General features: G+C 40.8%; 1 protein-coding gene across 7 annotated transcripts in view; it reads left to right on the top strand.

The window, feature by feature from the left end:
• The window catches only part of LOC309333209 (far upstream element-binding protein 3-like), a 359184-nt gene that overhangs the window by 140782 nt on the left and 196643 nt on the right, over positions 1-21759 (top strand). For all 7 annotated transcript variants that reach the window (XM_081846616.1, XM_081846620.1, XM_081846619.1 and 4 more), the window contains 2 exons: positions 12266-12364; positions 14317-14421. In XM_081846616.1, coding sequence (XP_081702742.1) covers positions 12266-12364; positions 14317-14421 — 204 coding nt within the window. The remainder of the gene's footprint in view (positions 1-12265; positions 12365-14316; positions 14422-21759) is intronic.

Raw genomic sequence — 21759 nt, 5'->3', positions numbered from 1 at the left:
TATTCTGTCCACCTGATAAATTCGGGAGCTGAAGACTCTTCTGGGATGAATTAGAAGTGGCCCTAATATATTGCAAGGCAATGTATCCTAAGGCAGTCCTAATTGTGTGTGGTGACTTTAATGCATGGGTAGGCTTGAGCCCAAATGACAAGGAAAACAATCATTGCCTGGATGGCAATGAAGCTTTTTTACCTGAGCACTACTCCATGGATAAAATGATCAACAAAGAAGGTAAAAAGCTAGTTGAACTAATGTCCTGCTTGCAGCTGACATGCTTGCATGGTAGTCCATGGGACAAATAAAATGGTTACTTTACTTTCCTCAATAGCAGAACAAGAAGCGTTATTGACTACATTTTCTGTCTTTCAAAGGTATTGCCGTTAGGGCTCAGTTATATTTTAGATTGACCAGAAACTGATCACCTACCTATCTTCCTGTCCATTTCCCTTTCAGTCCCTCAGTTGCCCATTCCATCAAATTATTTGGCAGAGGGAACAGTATAAAGTGCAAACATTTAAAGTGCAAACATTTAAAGTGGTCTACCTCAGTTGAACATTCAGTTCAGGCCCATTTGAACAGCTCCCATTGCTAGCATGTTCACCAGAACACGGTTAATGGACATTTAGATCCCGTTGAAGGCATCATGTCTATTTTTTGTAGATTTAAGACCACTTTTATCTAAACCAGGTCACTCATCTAGTAAGGCTTTTGGCAAACCTGGGTGGGTACACTAATGAGTGCAGGCAAGCAAAAAGGAATTTGGCTCAACTAACTAGGAGGGCAAGACAGACACAGACAACAGCTACCGTATTTTTTGCTCCATAGGGTGCACCGGACCATAGGGCGCACCTAGTTTTTAGGGGGGGGATAAAGAAAAAAATATATTTCCCCCCCAGCCCCAAAGAGGCTGCAAGCTGCTATCTGCAAGCCTTCGGAGCCTGGCGGGAACTCCCGTCGCGCTCCGAAGGTTTGCGGATAGCTGCCTGAAGCCTGGAGAGCGAGAGGGGTTGGTGCACACCGACCCCTCTCGCTCTCCAGGCTTCAGCGAAAGCCTGCATTCGCTCCATAGGACGCACACACACATTTCCCCTTCATTTTTTTTATATAATATTTTTATTCATTTTCAAATACAAGTTTATATAACCAATATCAAAATTTATCACATAACCTTTTTTTTTTTTACTTCCCCCAGCTTCTCTGCCAATCTTCCGTTTTGTTTATTTATTCACACATTTTCTAATTTTAATATTGCCTTTAAAATATAACCTCCCCAATCTTATTCCCTTTTTTACAATATTCCTCATATTTTCACAGAACATCTTGAAAACCTACAAGCGTTGTCTGTTCATCACATATACTTTTCAGATAATCTGTAAATTTTCCCCAGTCCTCGGTGAACTTCTGGTCTCGCAAATATCGAATCTTCCCCGTTAGTTTATCCAGTTCTGCAAAGTCCGTCAATTTCAATCTCCATTCTTCGACCGTCGGTAATTCTTCCTGTTTCCATTTTTGGGCCATGAGTATTCTCGCCGCTATTACTGCGTATTGGAAAAGTTTACAGTCTTTTTTACATATTTCATTTCCTACAATTCCTAAAAGAAAGGCCTCCGGTTTCTTAACAAATGTATATTTCAACATCTTTTTCAATTCATTATAAATCATTTCCCAGAAGCCTTTCACCTTTTTACATTCCCACCACATATGGTAAAATGTCCCTTCTTTTTCTTTACACTTCCAACACTTATTACACGTTTTGTACATTTTTGCAAGTTTTGCTGGTGTGATATACCATCTATATACCATTTTCACAACGTTTTTCTTTAACGCAGTACATGCTGTAAATCTTAATCTTTCATTCCATAATTTTGTCCAGTCATCAAATTGTATATTATATCCAAAATCTCTGGCCCAATGTACCATCACCGATTTAACTTCTTTATCTTTTGTATACCATTCCAGCAGCATTTTATACATTTTTGATAAAATTTTATAATCGTTACTTAGTATTTCTGTTTGGAATTTTGAATATTTTTCCACATACCCACACTCTTTAATATCCTTTTTAAACATTTCATTAACCTGATAATAATGCAACCAATCATATACATACTCTTTTACCTCTTCATATGGTTTTATTTTCCATTTCCCTCCTCCTTTAATTATCAACTCTCCATATGTTATCCATCTCCCCCTCATATTGATCTTTTTAACACTCATCACCTCTAATGGAGATAGCCAGTGAGGAAGTTTTGGTTCTAATAGGTTTTTATACCTATCCCATATTTCTATAAGAGATCTACGGAAAATGTGGTTTTTAAAACCTTTATGTATTTTCTTCTTTTCACACCATAAATATGCGTGCCAACCAAATCTGTTGTCAAAACCTTCCAAATCTAACAACTCTCCATTTTCTAATTTTATCCACTCTTTTACCCAACAGAGGCATGATGCTTCATAATATAGTTTCAGATCTGGCAGAGTGAAGCCTCCTCTTTCTTTCGCATCCGTTAATAACTTAAATTGAATTCTTGGCTTCTTACCCTGCCAGATATACCTTGAGATTACTCTTTGCCATTCTTTAAATATTGATGCCCCCTTGATTATAGGAATTGTCTGAAACAAAAATAACATCTTTGGCAGCACACTCATCTTTATCGTTGAAATTCTCCCCCAAAATGATAACTTCATCCTTCCCCACACCTCCAGATCTCTTTTTATTCCATTCCACACTGGTATATAATTATTCTGAAACAGATCAATACTCTTGGGGGTTAACCATATTCCCAAATATTTGATTTTCTTTACCACTTCTATCTCTATTTGTTATTGCATTGTTTCTATCATCTCTTGATTCATATTTTTTGTGATTATTTTAGCCTTTTTCTTATTCAGTATAAACCCTGCCACTTGACCGAACTGCTCTATCTCTTCTAATATTTTTTTTACACTTTTCAGTGGTTCTTTCACTGTTAGTACCAGATCATCGGCAAAAGCTTTAACCTTATATTCATTTTGATCTACTGTCACCCCTTTTATTTCTCCGTTTTTCCTTATTGATTTCAGAAAGACCTCCAGTACCAAGATGAATAACAATGGGGAAAAAGGACATGCCTGCCTTGTGCCCTTGGTTATTCTTATATCTTCTATAGTAATATTATTTACTATCAACTTTGCTCTCTGTTCTGTATATATAGCCTTTATTCCGTTAAAAAATTCTTTTCCCACATCCATCAATTCCAATTTTTTTAACATAAATTGCCATGATATGTTATCGAAGGCCTTTTCTGCGTCCACAAATATTAACATAGCTTGTTTCTCATTCCTGGCAGTCAAATATTCTAAAATATCAATTATATTTCTTATATTGTCTTTCATCTGCCTGCCCGGAAGAAAACCCGCTTGATCTTTGTGTATAATTTCTTGTAATACCTTTTTCATCCTCATTGCCAATATGCTTGCAAAGATTTTATAGTCTGTATTCAACAATGAAATAGGCCTATAATTTTTAACTTGTGTTAAATCGGAATCTTGTTTTGGAATAAATGTGATAAAGGCTTCTTTCCAGGTTTCCGGGATTTCTCTTTCTTTCATAAAGTTATTCATAACTTCTTTCATTGGTACAAGTAGGATGTGTTTCATTTCTTTATAGTAACTTGCCGTAAATCCATCTGGTCCTGGAGCTTTCCCTTTTTTCAATTCTTTTATTGCCTCTTTTATCTCTTCAATTTCTATTGGGGCGTTCAGTCTGTCTTTTTTTTCTGTCGGGTTCTTCTGCACCTCTTTTTCTTTTAAAAATCTTTCTATTTTCTTCATATTATTCTTTTCTCTACTTTTGTATAGATGTCTGTAAAAGTCCAAGAATCCCTTTCTAATCCCTTTCGGATCATCTATTTCTGTACCTTCAATGATGATTTTATTAACAGTATTCTGTTCCTTCCTTTTCTTAATCTGCCACGCCAGCCATTTTCCTGATTTATTAGCGAATTCAAAGTTCCTTTGTCTCATTTTTTTTATATTCCATTCCACTTCTTTATTTATTATCATTGCAAATTGTGTTTGCAAAACCTTTATACTCTCTTATTTTCAAATTGTTAGGGTTTTTTTTATTAATAATTGTTCATTGTCCGTTATTTGCCTTAAAATTTCCTTTTTTCCTTTCTCTCTGCTTTTATTTTTCAATGAACTCTGCTGGATAAAAAATCCTCTCATCACAGCTTTGCTGGCATCCCATACTGTCTTCATTTTCGTGCCCTTGTTACAATTATTTACAAAATAGTCTGTCAAATACTTTTGTGCCCTGTTAATGATTTTTTGATCATCTAGAAGGTAATCATTAATTCTCCATCTGAAGGTTCTTTCCTCATATCCTTTTATTTCAAATTTTATTGTACTGTGATCCGAAATTACTCTTGGTTGAATTTCAGTATCCAATATTCTCAGAGTTAATTCATTGGATACCCATACTTGATCTATTCTTGACATTGATTGATTTGGCTCAGAGTGAAATGTGAACTCCTTTCCCAACGGGTGTCTAAGTCTCCAAATGTCTATTAAATTACAATTCTTTGTCATCCAAAATAAAGTCTTGGGTAATTTTCCATCCTTACTCATCCCTGTTGCTCTCAGTCTGTCCATTTCCATTGACACCACTCCATTCATATCTCCTATTATCATAATCTTTTAGTCCATATATTCAAACAATTTTTCTTCTAATTTTTTATAAAAATCAGTCTTATTACCATTAGGTGCATAGATCCCAACAATTAATTTTTCTCCTTGCCATTTGATCTGGACTGCAATAACTCTTCCCCCTTCATCTTTGAAAATTTGCTGAGTTTCAGTTTTGTTTCTTATATACAATACCACTCCTCTCTTTTTGTCTTTGTCAGAAGATATAAATTCATTTCCTAATTGTTTATTAATCAAAACTTTTCTATGTCTTCTTGCCACATGAGTTTCTTGTAAACATATAATGTCTAAGTTTTTCTTTTTCAAATATTGTTCAATTTTATTCCATTTTTTATTGTTAATCCCATTAATATTACAAGTCCATAATTTCAATGCCATTTTAACCTCTTATTAAAATTTTTAATTTTTATTACAAATTTTATAATCTTTCTTTCTCTTCTTCATCATCTTCTTCTTCTTCTTCCGTTTTTTTTTCTGTCTTCTTCTTCTTCCTCCTCCAATTCCAAACCTCCTGCTCCTGCTTCTGCACCCCTTACTTCTTCTTCATCTATTCGTAACTCCTTGTATCTTCTCAGAAATTTGTTTGTTTCCTCTGGGCTCGTATGTCTGTGTTTCTTGCTTTTATAGAAAAAGGAGATTCCTTCCGGAAATTCCCATCTAAATTCTATCTTGTTTCTCTTGAGAATTTGCACCATTGGTTTATATGGGTCTCTCGGTTTCAACAACCTGATTGGGATGTCTTTAAAGATAATTATGTAATTCCCTTCAATATTCAATCTCTTCTCTCTATTCTTTTGTAATATCATATTTCTCATTTCTCTATCCTTAAATGTAATCAATCAATCACCTGGAAATTTCCTTGCCTTAGTTGTTCTTACCTTCATTCGGAATGCGTTTTGCACTGTTTTTGCCACCTCTTCTGTCTGCAGCTCCAACCATTGTGCTATCCCTTCTATCAGTTTCTCTTTAATAATATAGACCTTGCGTCTCCGGCACAGATCTTAACCTTAGGTTAACTTCTCATTGCCTGAGTTCATTCATGGCAATCACATCCCACACCTCCTCCTGTGATTTATTAATTTCCGACATCTCTGTTTTAATTTTTTCCTCCTCTTTTTTCACTTCTTTCAATTCCAACTTCGTCCTTTTCATCCCCTCTTCTAAAGTTTGTGTTCTCTTAGTTACGTCCTTTAATTGCCCTTTCAATTTATTTACTGCTGCATCAACTTTTTTATCCATCTGTCCAAACCTTTTATCCACTTGTTCTAAGTTAGTCTCTATATTCTTTTCACTTTGCTTTATATCATTTTTAATTTCGGCAAACATTTTCAATATCTCTCCTTTAAAATCTGGTTCCTGTTTAGAGCCTCTCCTTTCCATCGGTGTTCCTCTCTCACTCACTTTCTTCTGTAAATGAGTCATTTTGATTACATTCCCTTCAAGGCCCTTCCGATTCCTTCCCAAAAATCAAACAATACAATATCAAACAATAGAAAGAGTACCCAAATACAAAGAGAGAGAAGGGGCCCAACACCACCAGAGTCAGTGGGAGCAATCTTCTTACCACTTTCGTGGCTACTGACTTCCAATTCCCAACAATATTCCCAATTTTAAATTATATATTCAATTTACAACCCAAAGGACCCCAAAACAAATCTTCTTGCCTCTTGAATGGCTAACAGTTTCCAATTTTCGACAGTATTTCAGGCAAAATCTTAATTTCTTATTGTTGAAGAAAAATAAAAACTTATCTTCTTGCCACCAATTAGGCTAATCCACCAAGTCAGCAAACCACAAAAATCAAATTATGTCCTTATGAATTTTTAAATCCAAATGTTGAGAGTATTGAAAACGTTGAAAAAGATAAACATATGCAGAAAAAGAATGGCCAAATAATATGGTAATTAAAAAATAAAAACAAAAGGTTTGCAGATAGCTGCCTGAAGCCCGGGGAGCGCAGCGGGAGTTGGCGCTGCGCTCCCCGGGCTGCAGGCTGCTTCCCGCAAGCCTTCGGGAACTCCCGCCGGGCTCCGAAGGCTTGCGGATAGCTACCTGAAAGCCGAAAGCCTGCATTCGCTCCATAGGACGCACACACATTTCCCCTTCATTTTTGGAGGGGGAAAAGTGTGTCCTATATAGCGAAAAATACGGTAATTTGGAAACTTTGGCTTTTTATCATTCAAATTATAAGGGACTACTAAGGGGGGAGGAGGTCATTCATGATTATTCAGCGGAAAGAGTTGGGAATGGCCCCCTTGGATAGAAATGATAGACATTTCTGAAATTTGATCTCAGACACAGGTTTTAATCCTATGTTAGATGCTTGCATCTCTGCTAATACCTGGTGTATTTACTTCAGCAATATCTTTGAAAGTGATTGTGACAGCTGTCCTAATGGACCAACTACTACTCAGGACTGGTTAATGTTGTTACCAGAATGGCCCCCAGTCTCAGAACAGTAAGTGATCTTATAGGTGCTTTAGTGAATGATAAAGCTCCTGGAGAGGACATGATCCCATCAGAGGTTTTGAAGAACAACTCTGATTGGTGGTCTCTTCTCCTAGCAAAATTATTTTTGTATATAAACTGTACTAGCACTTTCCCTGAGGGCTGGAAACAGAGTGTAATCATTCCAATCAACAAGAAAGGTGATAAACATAGCCCCCAGAACTATCGGCCTATTAGCTTATTGGATATCAGCTCTAAGATATATAGCCACTACCTTCTTCACAAACTGACAAGTTGGGTGGAAGAAAACAATATATTGCATCAGGAACAAGCTGGGTTTAGGAAGGGCCACAGTACAATCAATTTTTTGTATTGCATCATCTAATCTATAAATACACTAGTTTTCCTTCCAAACGGCTTTTTGCTACGTTTATTGACGTATCAGCATTTGATACAATTAATAGGAATCTTCTGTGGGGTAAACTTGCAAGGACTAACATCTACAAAAGTTTGTTACAGTCAAACCTCAGTTGTTGAATGTAATCCATTCTGGCAGACCATTTGACTTGGAAACTTTTGACAACTGATCGGTTTCAAGAGCTTCTTGCACTCAGCTGGACGCCACGTTGGACATTCGAGTTCCAAGAAATGTTAGAAAACTGGAGCATTTACTTCTGGATTTTTGGCTTTCAGGAACCGAAATGTTTAAAAATGGAGCCATTCAAGAACCAAGGTTTGACTGTACTCCTAATACCGGAGTTACATACTAATACAACCATAAGGCTAAGGATCAGTACAGATGGAAGGTTGACGAAGGAAATCAGTACTAATAAAGGAGTCAGACAAGGTTGTCTGCTAGCACCACTCTTATTTAACCTCTATATTAATAATATTGTAACAAAGTTAAACCACCCTGATAAATTTCCTCCTTCAATTGGGAATCATAAAACAGCAATTCTGATATATGTAGATAATATTGTATTACTATCTTTGAATAGAATAGGGATGAGGAGAAGCCTGAAAAAACTAAACAAGTTTTGCCCATCAGAGAAACTCAGAATAAATTACACAAAATCAAAGGTGACTATCTTTGGCAAACGCACCCCTAAGTTTAATTGAAATCTAGGTGGCAACAAAGTAGATCAGATTCCCTCCTTTGATGAGAAAAATTCATGAAAACCTCAGCTACAAAACATAATAGCAACAGTACAGAAGTCAGCCTATGCTATACTGACTTTTTTTTTTATTCTAAAGGTGGCAGGCTGGTAATTCCAGCCCTAAAAGTCTATTTAGGGAAACTAGTAGCTCAAATGCAGTATGGTATTGAAATTTGGGGGATAAATCACAACAACCTGAAAGACCTGGAAGTGTGCCAGAATATGCGCTGGCAGTACCTCCAGGTACCCTGGCTGCTTTCCTCAGGACAGAGACAGGCGTGGTGTTTGTAAAAGCTAGGGTAGAGATGCCTGCTCTTTCGTAATATAAAAAGGTCCCGGATATGTCAGAGGACCATTTGCCTAGACACTGCATGGAAGACCAATGGCAGAAGGGTGGTTGGGCCAAGCTAGCACAAGATTTGCTAGTCTCAGAAAACCTGACAAGACATTTTTGTATTCCCATGAGTTAAAAGACTGCTCAGGAATTGGATCTATAAGCAGGATAATGAGCAAGATTTATCTTTAATCTATATCTCAAAATTCTCCCATTGGTACCATTTGCTGAAAACTAACCGCACCAGACCCCAATATTTGCAGACACTTACCTTTGCCTCCCTGATAACTGCTTTTACAGCTCTCCGCTTTCAAGCAATGCCCACATCAGTCTTAGATGGAAGATATAGGAAAGCTCCAATACATTTAAGATTCTGTATTTGTGGGGTAGGTGAAGTAGAAGACCTTCCCCATTACATACCCCATTGTCAGCTCTATCAAAATCCCAGAAAGAGATTTTTGGAACAGATGTTGGCACTGCTACAGGGACAGACCCCTGAAGTGAAAATATGTTGGCTGTTATCTGAATGTGACCCACTTGTTACATATAAAACAGCCTTATTTGCAAAAGCCGCTAAAAGTGTGAGATTTTGACCAGCTTCAGCCCATCTGAAGCTGATACAGGCTCGTCTTATCTTCTTGTTGTTGTTTTTTTATTAAATATTTATTCAAGTTTCCAATTTAATACAAACATACACAATTAAAAACAAAACAAAACAAATATAATTCCCATCACTTATTTCCATTACCTTATATCTCGGACCTCCTCTCACCTCCCCCTTTTGTATTCCAGTTCAAATCTTATTTCAGCAAATCCTTATTGTAACTTAATATAAATTATTTTAGCTTATTACTCAACCTTTACATTACAGCTGGTAACCATTTAATCTCAGTCCAACATCATTCTAGCATTCATTAATTTTACAATATTTCTGTAAATAGTCTTTAAATTTCCTCCAGTCCTCTTCCGCCGACTCTTTTCCCTGGTCTCGGATTCTGCCGGTCATTTCTGCCAATCCCATGTAATCGATCATCTTCATCTGCCATTCTTCCAGAGTGGGTAAATCTTGTGTCTTCCAATATTTTGCGATGAGAATTCTTGCTGCAGCTGTCGCATACATAAAGAAAGTTTTGTCCTTCTTTTGCACCAATTGGCCAACCATGCCCAGAAGAAAGGCCTCTGGTTTTTTCAAGAAGGTATACTTAAATACCTTTTTCATTTCATTATAAATCATTTCCCAGAACACCTTAATCCTTGGGCATGTCCACCAAAGGTGAAAGAATGTACCTTTAGTCTCCTTACATTTCCAACATTTGTTATCGGGCAAATGATATATTTTTGTAAGCTTGACTGGGGTCATGTACCACCTATAAATCATTTTCATAATATTCTCTCTTAAGGCATTACATGCCGTAAACTTCAAGCCGGTGGTCCATAACTGTTCCCAGTCAGCAAACATGATATTGTGTCCAACATCTTGTGCCCATTTAATCATAACAGACTTCACCGTTTCATCCTGAGTATTCCATTTCAGCAGCAAATTATACATCTTTGACAAATTCTTTGTTTTAGGTTCTAACAATTCTGTTTCTAATTTCGATTTTTCCACCTGGAATCCAATTTTTTTATCCAATTTATAAACCTCCATTATCTGATAATAATGAAGCCAGTCTCGTACTTTACTTTTTAGTTTCTCAAAACTCTGCAATTTCAATTTGTCTCCCTCTTGTTCCAAAATCTCACAATATTTTGGCCATTTGGACTCCATATTAAGTCTTTTGAAAGCTTTAGCTTCCATTGGTGACAACCACCTTGGGGTTTTATTTTCCAATAAATCTTTGTATCTTATCCAAACATTAAACAATGCTTTCCTGACAATATGATTTTTAAATGCTTTATGTACCTTAACCTTGTCGTACCACAAATATGCATGCCACCCGAAGGCATTATTAAAACCTTCCAAATCCAAAATGTCTGTGTTCTCAAGAAGCAGCCAGTCTTTCAACCAGCAAAAAGCTGCTGATTCATAGTAAAGTTTAAAGTCCGGCAGGGCAAACCCCCCCCTTTCCTTTACATCAGTTAAAATCTTAAATTTTATTCTGGGCTTTTTGCCCTGCCAGACAAATCTAGAAATATCTTTCTGCCACTTCTTGAAACAGTCCATCTTGTCCACAATTTGCAATGTTTGAAACAAAAACAACATTCTAGGCAATACATTCATTTTTATAACTGCAATTCGGCCCAACAAGGAAAGCTTCAAATTTGACCATATTTCTAAATCTCTTTTCACTTCTGACCAGCATTTTTCATAATTATCTTGAAATAAATTCACATTTTTCGCTGTCATCTTAATCCCCAAATATTTCACTTTTTTAACCACAGTCAAACCAGTCTCATTCTGAAACCTTTCTTTTTCAATTGATGTTAATTTTTTCTCTAAAATTTTGGTTTTTGACTTATTCAATTTAAATCCTGCCACTCGACCAAATTTATTAATTAAATCTAAAACCCTTTTCGTACTAGATTCTGGCTCCTGTAACGTCAAAACTAAGTCATCTGCAAATGCTCTCAATTTGTACTGTTTGGCTCCGACCTGTATCCCTTTGACCAACTGGTCTTTTCTAATCATGTTCAGCAAAACCTCCAAAACCGATATAAAAAGCAATGGTGAAATTGGGCACCCCTGTCATGTCCCCTTTTCTATCTTGAATTCGTCCGTAACCACATTATTTACAATTAATTTTGCTTTCTGTTCAGAATAAATTGCGCCTATACCATTTTCAAACCCCCAGGCTCGTCTTATCATCTTATCTTGAGCCCAAGCAGAGCGTCGTCACACAGCAGAAGGATAAGCAGTATGTGCTACATTCTTAATTTTTATTTACACTCTATGCTGAGAGAATACAAACATGCATCTTGCCTCTGTGAGAGCAGAGAAGCAACACCAAACAAAGAACACTGAGAGAAACGGTGAAAAACAGGAAACCAGTGAACGTCACATCCAGTCTCCCATTCCCGTGGGAATCCAACAGTAACTGACTGTGGAATGCAAAACAATGTCTTGTGACTGCAGTTGCTGCTCAGTGAGGGAAATAGAAACCAACAAAAAGTATTTGTGCTAGTCCCATAAAAGGCAATCCTGTAGATTGTGCAGGGGATTGATTAATTTGATTTATTGTAAATAGTTGTTTATTTCTGGATCTTTCTTAATAGGTTTTATTGGATTTGCAGGTTTTGTAACGGCTTTTAGTCAAAAACAATACGCGATTGATACACAATTATATGAATGCACCATGAGCACAAGCATTTAAATGCAAAGTGAAAGTGAGAGAGGGTGGTAGAGCAAAAATTCCTTGCCTGCTTCTTCCTCTCTCCCCACCCCACCCCCCTTTTCGTTTTACTGTCACTTGCCTTCTGCTTATGGAGTTATCAGGAAAAGCTGGCCAAGCCGTGTCACTTACGGTAACTACATGAAAGTCCAAAGCTCCAGGGGAGTTCCTATTGCTTATCCCTGCTTTTTTCCACCCCCACTCCCCACCATTTTCATAGCCTTTCTGTCTGTTTTGGCATTTCCATTTATTTTTTGTGGCATTTTCTCTTTTCTCTCCCCATTGCACTGCTATTGGCACTTTTGCAGGAACGAACAGGCGTGAAAATGATTATGATCCAAGACGGTCCTTTGCCAACTGGAGTAGATAAACCTCTCCGGATTACTGGAGACATTTTTAAAGTACAGGTATGTATCGAAGAGGATTTGCCATTATGCTGATAGAACATTAGGAGGATTTGCAATAATGGCACAGTTGGACTGCTGTCGGTCTGTCTCTCTCTCACATGTACACAATGATGGTGGCAGGGTGGAGGACCTCAAGCATATGGGCCAAGCAGTCCTTTTTCCCATTTGCATCTGCCACACACCATCTTTACATTGGTAACCCACTCAAATAGAGTTTGGTCAAGGAAAGGAAAGGAAACCAGTGCAAATCCTTGCGCTGCTGGTGAGGAGGGGTGTTGTCAGGCTGCCAGAAAAGCCCTGCCAGCCGTTATCTGAAGCTGTAAATTAGAAGCGGGCAAGTTAATTGGCAGCAATTAAATTTTATTGTTCAACACTCAGCATGTTGCAGTAGTAGAGCGTGTTGCAGTAGTCCAAACGGGAGATAAGCAGAGCATGCACCACTCTGGTGAGACAGTCTGCGGGCAGGTAAGGTCTCAGCCTGTGTGCCAGATGGAGCTGGTAGACAGCTGCCCTGGACACAGAATTCACCTGTGCCTCCATGGACAGCTGTGAATCCAAAATGACTCCCAGGCTGCACACCTGCTCCTTCAAGGGCACAGTTGCCCCATTCAGGACCAAGGAGTCCCCCACACCCACCCGCTCCCTGTCCCCCAAGAACAGTACTTCTGTCTTGTCAGGATTCAACCTCAATCTGTTAGCCGCCATCCATCCTCCAACTGCCTCCAGACACTCACACAGGACCTTCACCGCCCTCACCGGTTCTAATTTAAAAGAGAGGTAGAGCTGGGTATCATCCGCATACTGATGAACACCCAGCCCAAACCCTCTCATGATCTCTCCCAGCAACTTAATATAGATATTAAAAAGCATGGGGGAGAGGACGGAACCCTGAGGCACCCCACAAGTGAGAGCCCAGGGGTCTGAACACTCATACCTCAACACCACTTTCTGGACACGGCCCAGGAGGAAGGAGCGGAACCACTGTATAACAGTGCCCCCAGGTCCCAGCCCCTCTAGACGGTCCAGAAGGATGTTATGGTCGATGGTATCAAAGGCCGCTGAGAGATCCAGCAGAACTAGGAAGCAGCTTTCACCTTTGTCCCTAGCCCGCCGGAGATCATCAGCCAACACGACCAAGGCAGTTTCAGTCCCATGATGAGGCCTGAATCCCGACTGGAAGGGATCCAAATGGTCCGCTTCTTCCAGGCGTGTCTGGAGTTGTTCAGCAACCACCCACTCAATCACCTTGCCCAAGAACGGAAGATTTGAGACTGGGCGATAGTTGGCCATATTGGCCAGGTCTAAAGATGTTTTTTTAAGAAGCAGTTTAATGACCACCTCTTTCAGCGGGTCTGGGAAGTCTCCCTCACAGAGGGAAGTATTCAGCACCCCGCAGATCCCATCGCCCAGCCCTTCCTGGCTTGCCTTTATTAGCCAGGATGGGCAACGATCAAGGAGACAGGTGGTTGGCTCTTCATGAAATTGCAATACAGTCGAAAGAGACCCAGTGTGGTGTGCTGGATAAAAGTGTTGGGCAAGGAGTTACCAGTTGCTGGCAACAGCAAGAGAGGAGAGTGCTCTTATGCTTGGGTTCTCCTTGCAGGCATCCACAAGCATCTGGTTGGCTACTGTGAGAACAGGATGCTGGACTAGATGGGCTATTGGCCTAATCCAGCACAGCTCTTCATATATTCTTAGGTGAGGGGAGCCCCAGGTTCAAAACACTCCCCACCCCAGCCATGAAGCTTGTTGGAGAACCTTGGGCCTGCCTAACTCCAGCAGCTATGTTCTACTTCTGCTGTCAAGAGGCAGTATGCTTCTAATACCTGTTGCTGGAGACCGCAGGAGGGGCAAGTAGTATTATGCTCCCTGAAGAGGCAAGGATAAATTTTTTTGTGGGGATCTAACAAAACTAGTCATCAACCTGTTTTCCTCCTTCTGCATTTGAACAGCAAGCAAGAGAGATGGTACTGGAGATCATTCGAGAGAAAGACCAGGCAGACCTCAGGGGCATACGCAACGAATTCACTTCCAGAATGGGCGGAGGCAGCATAGAGGTGTGGATTTATCTTATATGTTATAGACCCAAAGGGACATCTAGTCCAATTCCCTGCAATACAGGAATCTTCTCCCTAGGGGAAAAAATGAAGTTGAGAGATGGTTTTATATTATTTTATTTATTGATTTATACATGCATACATGCATATTGTGCATATTTGCACAGCTTTAGGAGGCTGAAGTAATTACTCATTTATTTAAAATGATGCTTTCCTGGGCAACCAGTCTGGAGCCGCTGACAGTACCCTGACAGATTGTCCCAAGTCCTCTTTAATTGCCAGTTAAGTCATAAATCATGACAAACAGGGCAGGAGTTGCCAGGGTGCAGCCTGCCAAGACTGATAACTGAAAGTAGCAATTTCAATGCCTTTTACAACAAAATTTAACGCTGAGAGGACACGTAGAACAATTAACAATGGCCGTCAACTCTCAACATGCAGAAATGGCCAGGATGGTGGGAGAAACCCAGAGACGGTCAATGAGACACACACACACACCCCGATTCCCCCATTGAAGTTCAATGGACAGACCTCTGAGTTGCTTGGGTTGAAAGCGAACATGGAAATGTTTTTGAAGGTGAGGCAAGATGACTTTTTGTCAGACCAGGAGCGTGTGTTTTTAGTTACTAATCTTCTGGAAGGAGCCGCCAGATGCTGGGTGATTACCTTACTAATTAATCAATACCCTTTTTGTTGAGGTTGAACAGTTTTATGGCTCATCTGTATTCCATGTCCCAGGACCCGCAGCAGAAACCTGCAAATACATGAAAGCTAATTAAGCTGAAGCAGGGGTCTATCTCAGTAATGGAGTACAGTACATAGTTCAATTTGCTGTCGAAGGAGCTAGCGTGGGATCATGATTCCTTGATAGCTATTTACCATGCAGGGCTGAGTGAAAGCCTGCTAATAGATAATTTATTATGGTCAAAGACCAGCTCACACAACACAATAAAAACAGCATTCATAAAGATAAAATATACAATTAGAGCAGATTCCAGCAATAGCTCATGAGTTAAAATTGAGATATATACGTACATACACCTGTACAACTGAGATTTGGGCTACCATAAAAATTGACCCTGAGGTGCCCTAAAGGGCGACTTCAGCTTTTTCCTAGTAAGCTATTTCATTCTAGAGGATGATCTGTGCCTACAAATCTGGGCGCAGAATCTGACTACCAGCCAGGTCATCTTGTGATCTTTGCCTACCGAAGTGGAGAGAATTAAGTTTAGACTTGTCTGAAAGATTGGCAAGCCTCTTCAGGAAAGGATCAATGGTGTCTCTACGAATCTCAGCATAAAAAGGACATCTAAAAATATATATGTTTGGGGCTTCCTTATTTCCCCTAATGGGCAGGCGCAAAGTCTCTGTGAGTACGAGACGCTTCTATAGGAGCCTTTCAGAACTGATGAGGGCAAGGCCAAGCTTCTAGGAAGAGTGAAAGCCCTTTTTGCATTTCTGGATGCAAGGAAAAATAGATATGTTGCTGGAGTGGCTACATATCTCCTGTTTTCTATGATTTTATAATTGGGGACCCTTATACAGTCCTGTTGTCTCTCTGTGTCCATGATTCTTTGCCTAACCACGGATCTAGCTTGGCCCAGGCCCATAGTTATGAGGGTTTGGGGAGCAGGGCCCAGTTTCTGAGGAGTGTTTAAGACTGCTGTCTGCCAGCCAGACTGGCTCTGAGGAGTTTGGATTGCACTCTTTCAAGGGGAATGAACGAGGAGGGAGGTGGGCCCAGAAAGGATCCGTAAAGGAGCTGTGCCAATGTTTTGGCTTTATATAATTTTAGTGCCGTGGGGACATAAAAACCCCCTTGAGTTCTAAAAAATTTAAGGATAGCATTTGAAGATCTTTCTCTGGCACACTCATTTGAGTTAATATGAATTTTGTTGGATCCTGATGCCTGGACCACCATTCCTAAATATTTATAGTTCGAGATTTGTTCTAAATTTTGGCTTTGACGTTTCCAGTTTCTGAGCTTTGGTTTTTTCCCAAAAGCAAGAATTTTGGTCTTCTGATAATTTATTTTGAGGCATTCCATCTCACAATAGGCAGCTAATTTTCTTAGTGCTCTCCTAAGCCCTAAGGGGGTTCTGGGTAGTATTACCGCATCGTCTGAATAAAGCAGAGCCGTGATATGCTGGTTTGCTAACTTTGGAGGTTATGGAGAGTGGTTACCAAGTTATTTAAATAAAAATTAAATAATAAAGGGGCCAAAAGGCATCCTTGCCTAACACCCTTAAATGTTTTGATGGGATCTGTTAAATGCCCTAGCTGGCTGCACCTGACTCTAAGGGCCGTATTTGAATGTACTACCTGAATTAAATATAGTAGCCTTCTATCGATGGTAGTGGGCCAAAGCTTGTCCCAGAGTCTGGTTCTGGGAACTGAGTCAAAGGCTGCTTTTAGATCAACAAAGGCTGCATATAGTGAGGCCTGCCCTCCTGAGTTATATTTTTCTATGAGGTGTTGTAACGTTAGGCAGTGATCTAGCGTGGACCTGCCGGGTCTAAATCCCGCTTGTTCTGCTGCCAGAATGTCTTTATCCTCTAGCCACTCTGTGAATTTTTCCAGCAGGTGCTTTGTGTAGAGTTTGCTAATTACACTTAATAAGGTGATGGATCCCCTCTGTTGCCTTTTTTATAGAATGGAACGACTATGGCTGTGCCCCAGTCCCTTGGGATGCGGCCGGTATTGCCTATATGAGTGAAAATAGTGGCTAGGAATGTGATGATTTCTGGACGTCTGGCACGCTTCCTTGCGCCTCTGGACTTCGCAGCTTCTAGGAGAGTATCCCAAACAGCGGTGTGTGCCTTGTGTGGGTGCAGAAATAACAGTCCATATACAGCTTCTTCCTAATCTAAGAAGCGTTTTATTTACAGCAGAGAAATAAATCATCTGGGAGAACAAGCTGGCACGATTGACACTCTCAGACCAAAAACGAAAGTCACTTGGCTCACACACAAAGAACAATCCCCAGTGGGCAGGACGACACATAGAGCTATTGTTGTGGTTCTGGACAGTCAAGAGTTAACACTTCAGGAAACATTCTGATTCACTGGGTGCACTGCCCACATGACCTGGGCATTTTCCTTTGATCTGTGCTCTGTGGGGGCTGAACTCTCTCTGGATAGCAGTCTTTCTGGGAATGTGAGCAAGGTAGTTTTGTTTTTGTTAGCGGCAGAAAGCTGCGAACATGCAGCTAGATTCTGTAGGTTTTTCTTTTCTGTTTGTTATGCTTCTAAATAAAGAGTAATAGATTAGAAGCACTGGTGTCGAGCTGATTTATTGAAGACACCACGTTGACACAGACAAGCCATTTTATGCTGCGTGTGAACTCTGCTATTATCCGGCAACTGAGAAGAGTGGCAGCGCGTGGGCGCCATTGAAGTTTGTTAGAGTGGCAATAAATCAAATTTATTGCAGTGCCGTTGCAGCAGACTCAGTGGGTCAAAGGATTTACGACTCACAAACTTTAACAGCTATTAACCCTGTAAGCTCTGATTCTCCTCACAAGGAAAGGGGCCCACCAGTCCGCCTGTGATTTTAGCATTTCTGGAAGGATGCCATCAGGTCCAGGAGCTTTAGCCACTTCCAGTTGGTTTATATGCAGTTTCACTTCTATTTCCGAGACTGCCGGCCATTTAGCCAGCTGCTCTATTTCATGTTCCTGACTGGGATATTCAACATCCTCATACATAGCTTAAAAATAGGAGACCCAGTAGTCAGGTGGGATTTGTGTGGATAGAGGGGAAACAGCCTTGGGGGAGCCAGAGGTAACCAATTTCCAAAATAGTGACTGATTTTTTCCCTTTGCCACGCTAATTAGATTCGACGAGCATTTTCTGCTGCAGGCATATTTTTGGCGGGTTATTAAGGCTTTGTATTCTTTTTTTACAGTGCGGACAGAGAGATAGGCTTGTTGTCTAATAGCGTTATCAGCTGTCTGGGCAGCTTTATAGGCAGCTTGTAACGTTTTCTTGGCCTGGAAGCAGGTCTGATCAAATCAAGGTTTGTTTTCTGTTTTCTGTTAAAGAGGTGGGGTTTTAGGCGTTAAAGCAAGCACTCATATTCAACAAGGGGATCTTCTGGATAGAGGTTGCTCCAGGAGCCCTTTGTACGTGTATATGGTTTTTCAGAAGCTAAAATCTCCTTTAGTTGGATGTCAAGTGCGGGGGTCCATTTAGCTCGACATCCAGGGTGCTCTAAAGCGATAATCTCTACAGGGTATATTGTCTTAAGAAATATTGTCTTGTTTTTGAGGGATACCTGCAGGTGTAATGGGAAGTGATCCCCTTCTACATATGGAAGCACTTTTAATCGCTCAGTTTTTGCTAATAATTCGCTATCGACCAATATGTAGTCAATTGTACTAGGTTTTGACCCTGACAGGAATGTATATTCCAGGGACTTCCGGGTTGGCGCCATCGCCGAATGGCGGGCTCCCTCCGTGCTCCGGAGGGAGCCGGCTCGGCAGGGGCTGGGTTCTACCGCGCCGGCGACGCGGGGACCCGCAAAAACCATGGGCACGGAGCCCCATGGACATGGTGACTCGGCTGGCACCTTTAAGCCCCCCCCCGGCCTGCGAAAGAGCCTTTTTAAAGGCTGGAGAGCGGGCGCCTGGGGGGGGGGTGCTTTGAGTCCGCCGCTTCCCCTGCCGAGCGAAGCCGCATGCCATTCGGTGGAGAGCGCTGGCTTCTTCCATTGAAAATTTGGATCCAAAAGAACAACCCGTGAGTAATTGGAATATGGATTAAAAAGAGGGATAAATTTTTAAAATACGGAGCGAGCGGGGGGGGGGGTATAAAAAGGAAGTCATCCCCCCCCCCATTGTAGAAGAGCCAAAACAAAGGACTTAACAACTAAGATCGAGAGTGACCCTATCTTGATGAATTAGTGACTTCGCGAGGGAAAAATATAAGATTGAGCTGGAGGAGAAAAGTGGAATTTGAACTAAAAAGCAACCCCCCCCCCGGAACCCCGGGAGCGATCGGTGAAAATGCCTGGGGAAGAGAAACGGAGGTTTTGACAGCTGTCAAAGAGCTGTCAAAACGGAAGAACAAAACAGAGACTTTGTTATGAGGACTTTGCCGGTTACATTGGCTATAAATTGGATATAAAATGTTTCAAATAAGGATCAACAAGCTACTTGGATTGGTGGATGTGATCTGGAAGGGAACTCAGTTACTGAAATCCATCTAGAGGAGCTGAGGGATATTGCAAGTGTTTTTGACTGGAAATTTGAACAGTTGAACAGAACTTTTTATCTCCTGGGAAACTGCAGAAATGGAACATTATTTTGTCTACAGAGGTCTACACACTACAGAAAACAATGGATGTAAATGAAAGGGACATGACGCAATGTTTTGCTCCTGAATAACAAGCCTCTGCAGAGAAACTAGAAACTTTTGGAAATAGAGCATTTCGGCAGAAGAGCAGGGAAAAAGCAAAAAATAAAAAGGAGGAGTGTGATTAATAAGAATAATGAAATAACAAGATCTGGACAGAACTGGAAGTGGGAACATTTGGGACATTCAGATTTGACAAGCTTACAGAAATAAAATTGGAGTTTTTGCTCCTGGATATAAAAATCTGGATAGAAGAAATGGGCCCCTTTTTGAGATAGACTCCTTCTATGATTGGACACTCGAATTTAAAAATGACTGGTAAAGGACTAGTGAGGTCTGGGTTTAGTGAGATGTGGGAACCCCAGGAAGATATCAGATGTCGAGGGATATTGGGAACGCAACCGGGAAAGGGGGGAGGGAAATCTGGAATCCAAAGGGTGCAAAACTATTTTTTATCTTGTTTACTTTTATCTGCTTTATTCTTGAAGGGGGGGAACTCGTGGAAGGGAATTAGGTCGATCTTAGGGGATGGGAATTTTCGAAAAATTGGGTTATTGACGATAAGTGTAATTTGGGGATAAGAATTTGTTGAATTGATTTGTTAAACTGGAAGACAAGAGGGGGTGGGGAGGGGAAGTCCTGGTTATTGGAAAAAGATTATAAATTGGATTTAATTTGTTTTAAATTGGAAAAATTTAATAAAAATTATTTAAAAAAAAAAGGAATGTATATTCCACAGGGATATCGCCTCTTGTGTGGCCATTTAGAATGTGTAAACTTAGCTGCCTGGAAAATTTGAAAAGGCAGGCGCCGGCGTAGTTTGAATATTGGTCCTTAGATAGCCCTGGGGTCTGGCGGGCTTCTGGTCTAGATGTCTCAGGAAACCCAATTTTTCACCTGTATTTGGTTGCTAAACTGGAGTCATCTGGCCCTAGCCTTGCGTTTAGATCACCCACCAGGAGGACCAGCCTGCTAATGTTTTCATCTGCTTGAGGTTTCCGGCCTGATGTCATGGCCATGATGGTTGAGCTCTGCTGCCCTCTGGGCGGGGGAAAGCCAGGATTTATGAGGTAAAATTCCTGGCAATGCTCCTCAGGGGGTTCTGGTGAGTGCACAGTATCCCTCTGTGTTGCTTAAGCCAACTTGAAAGGCAGAAAGGGTGCGACCTGGGAAGTGTGTCCCTGTCATGGATGAACCTCCATTTCTGGCATGATCTATGATCGGTTCCTCAAGAATTTGGAATATTGGCTTTAATTAAGGGGCGCTCCTGAAACAGCATATGATAATGGGCTGCAATTAATCAGCTGCCGAAAGGACTGGACTTGAGCTATGAAGGTATTTGAATGACTTTTTACAAGCACGGAAATCCTTGCAGCTGCCGGAATGGGAGGGAGAGGCAAGGCAATGTTTGTTATAATGATTCCTAAATGATATTTTTCTCTCTTGACCCCCCTTGCAAAATGAAAAAATTGTGTGTAGTCACTATGTTTGCCTGATACTGAGGGAAGAAAGGGAAAACACTGATTTATACTCTACCAAGAGTTTCACAATGGTTTTATATACCTTCCCCTTTCAACCGAGGTTGAAATAGGTAAAGGTAAAGGTACCCCTGCCCGTACGGGCCAGTCTTGACAGACTCTAGGGTTGTGCGCTCATCTCACTCTAGAGGCCGGGAGCCAGCGCTGTCCGCAGACACTTCCGGGTCACGTGGCCAGCGTGACGAAGCTGCTCTGGCGAACCGGCACCAGAGCAGCACACGGAAACGCCATTTACCTTCCCGCTATAAAGCGGTACCTATTTATCTACTTGCACTTAAGGGGTGCTTTCGAACTGCTAGGTGGGCAGGAGCTGGGACCGAACGACGGGAGCTCACCCCGCCGCGGGGATTCGAACCGCCGACCATGCGATCGGCAAGTCCTAGGCACTGAGGTTTTACCCACAGCGCCACCCGCGTCCCCCGAGGTTGAAATAGACAATATTAAAA

This window comes from Podarcis erhardii (assembly GCF_964252035.2).
Source record: "Podarcis erhardii genome assembly, chromosome: W".
NCBI lineage: Eukaryota > Metazoa > Chordata > Lepidosauria > Squamata > Lacertidae > Podarcis > Podarcis erhardii.
The sequence above is the reverse complement of the archived record's forward strand: the minus strand, read 5'-3'. Positions and strand labels throughout refer to the sequence as shown.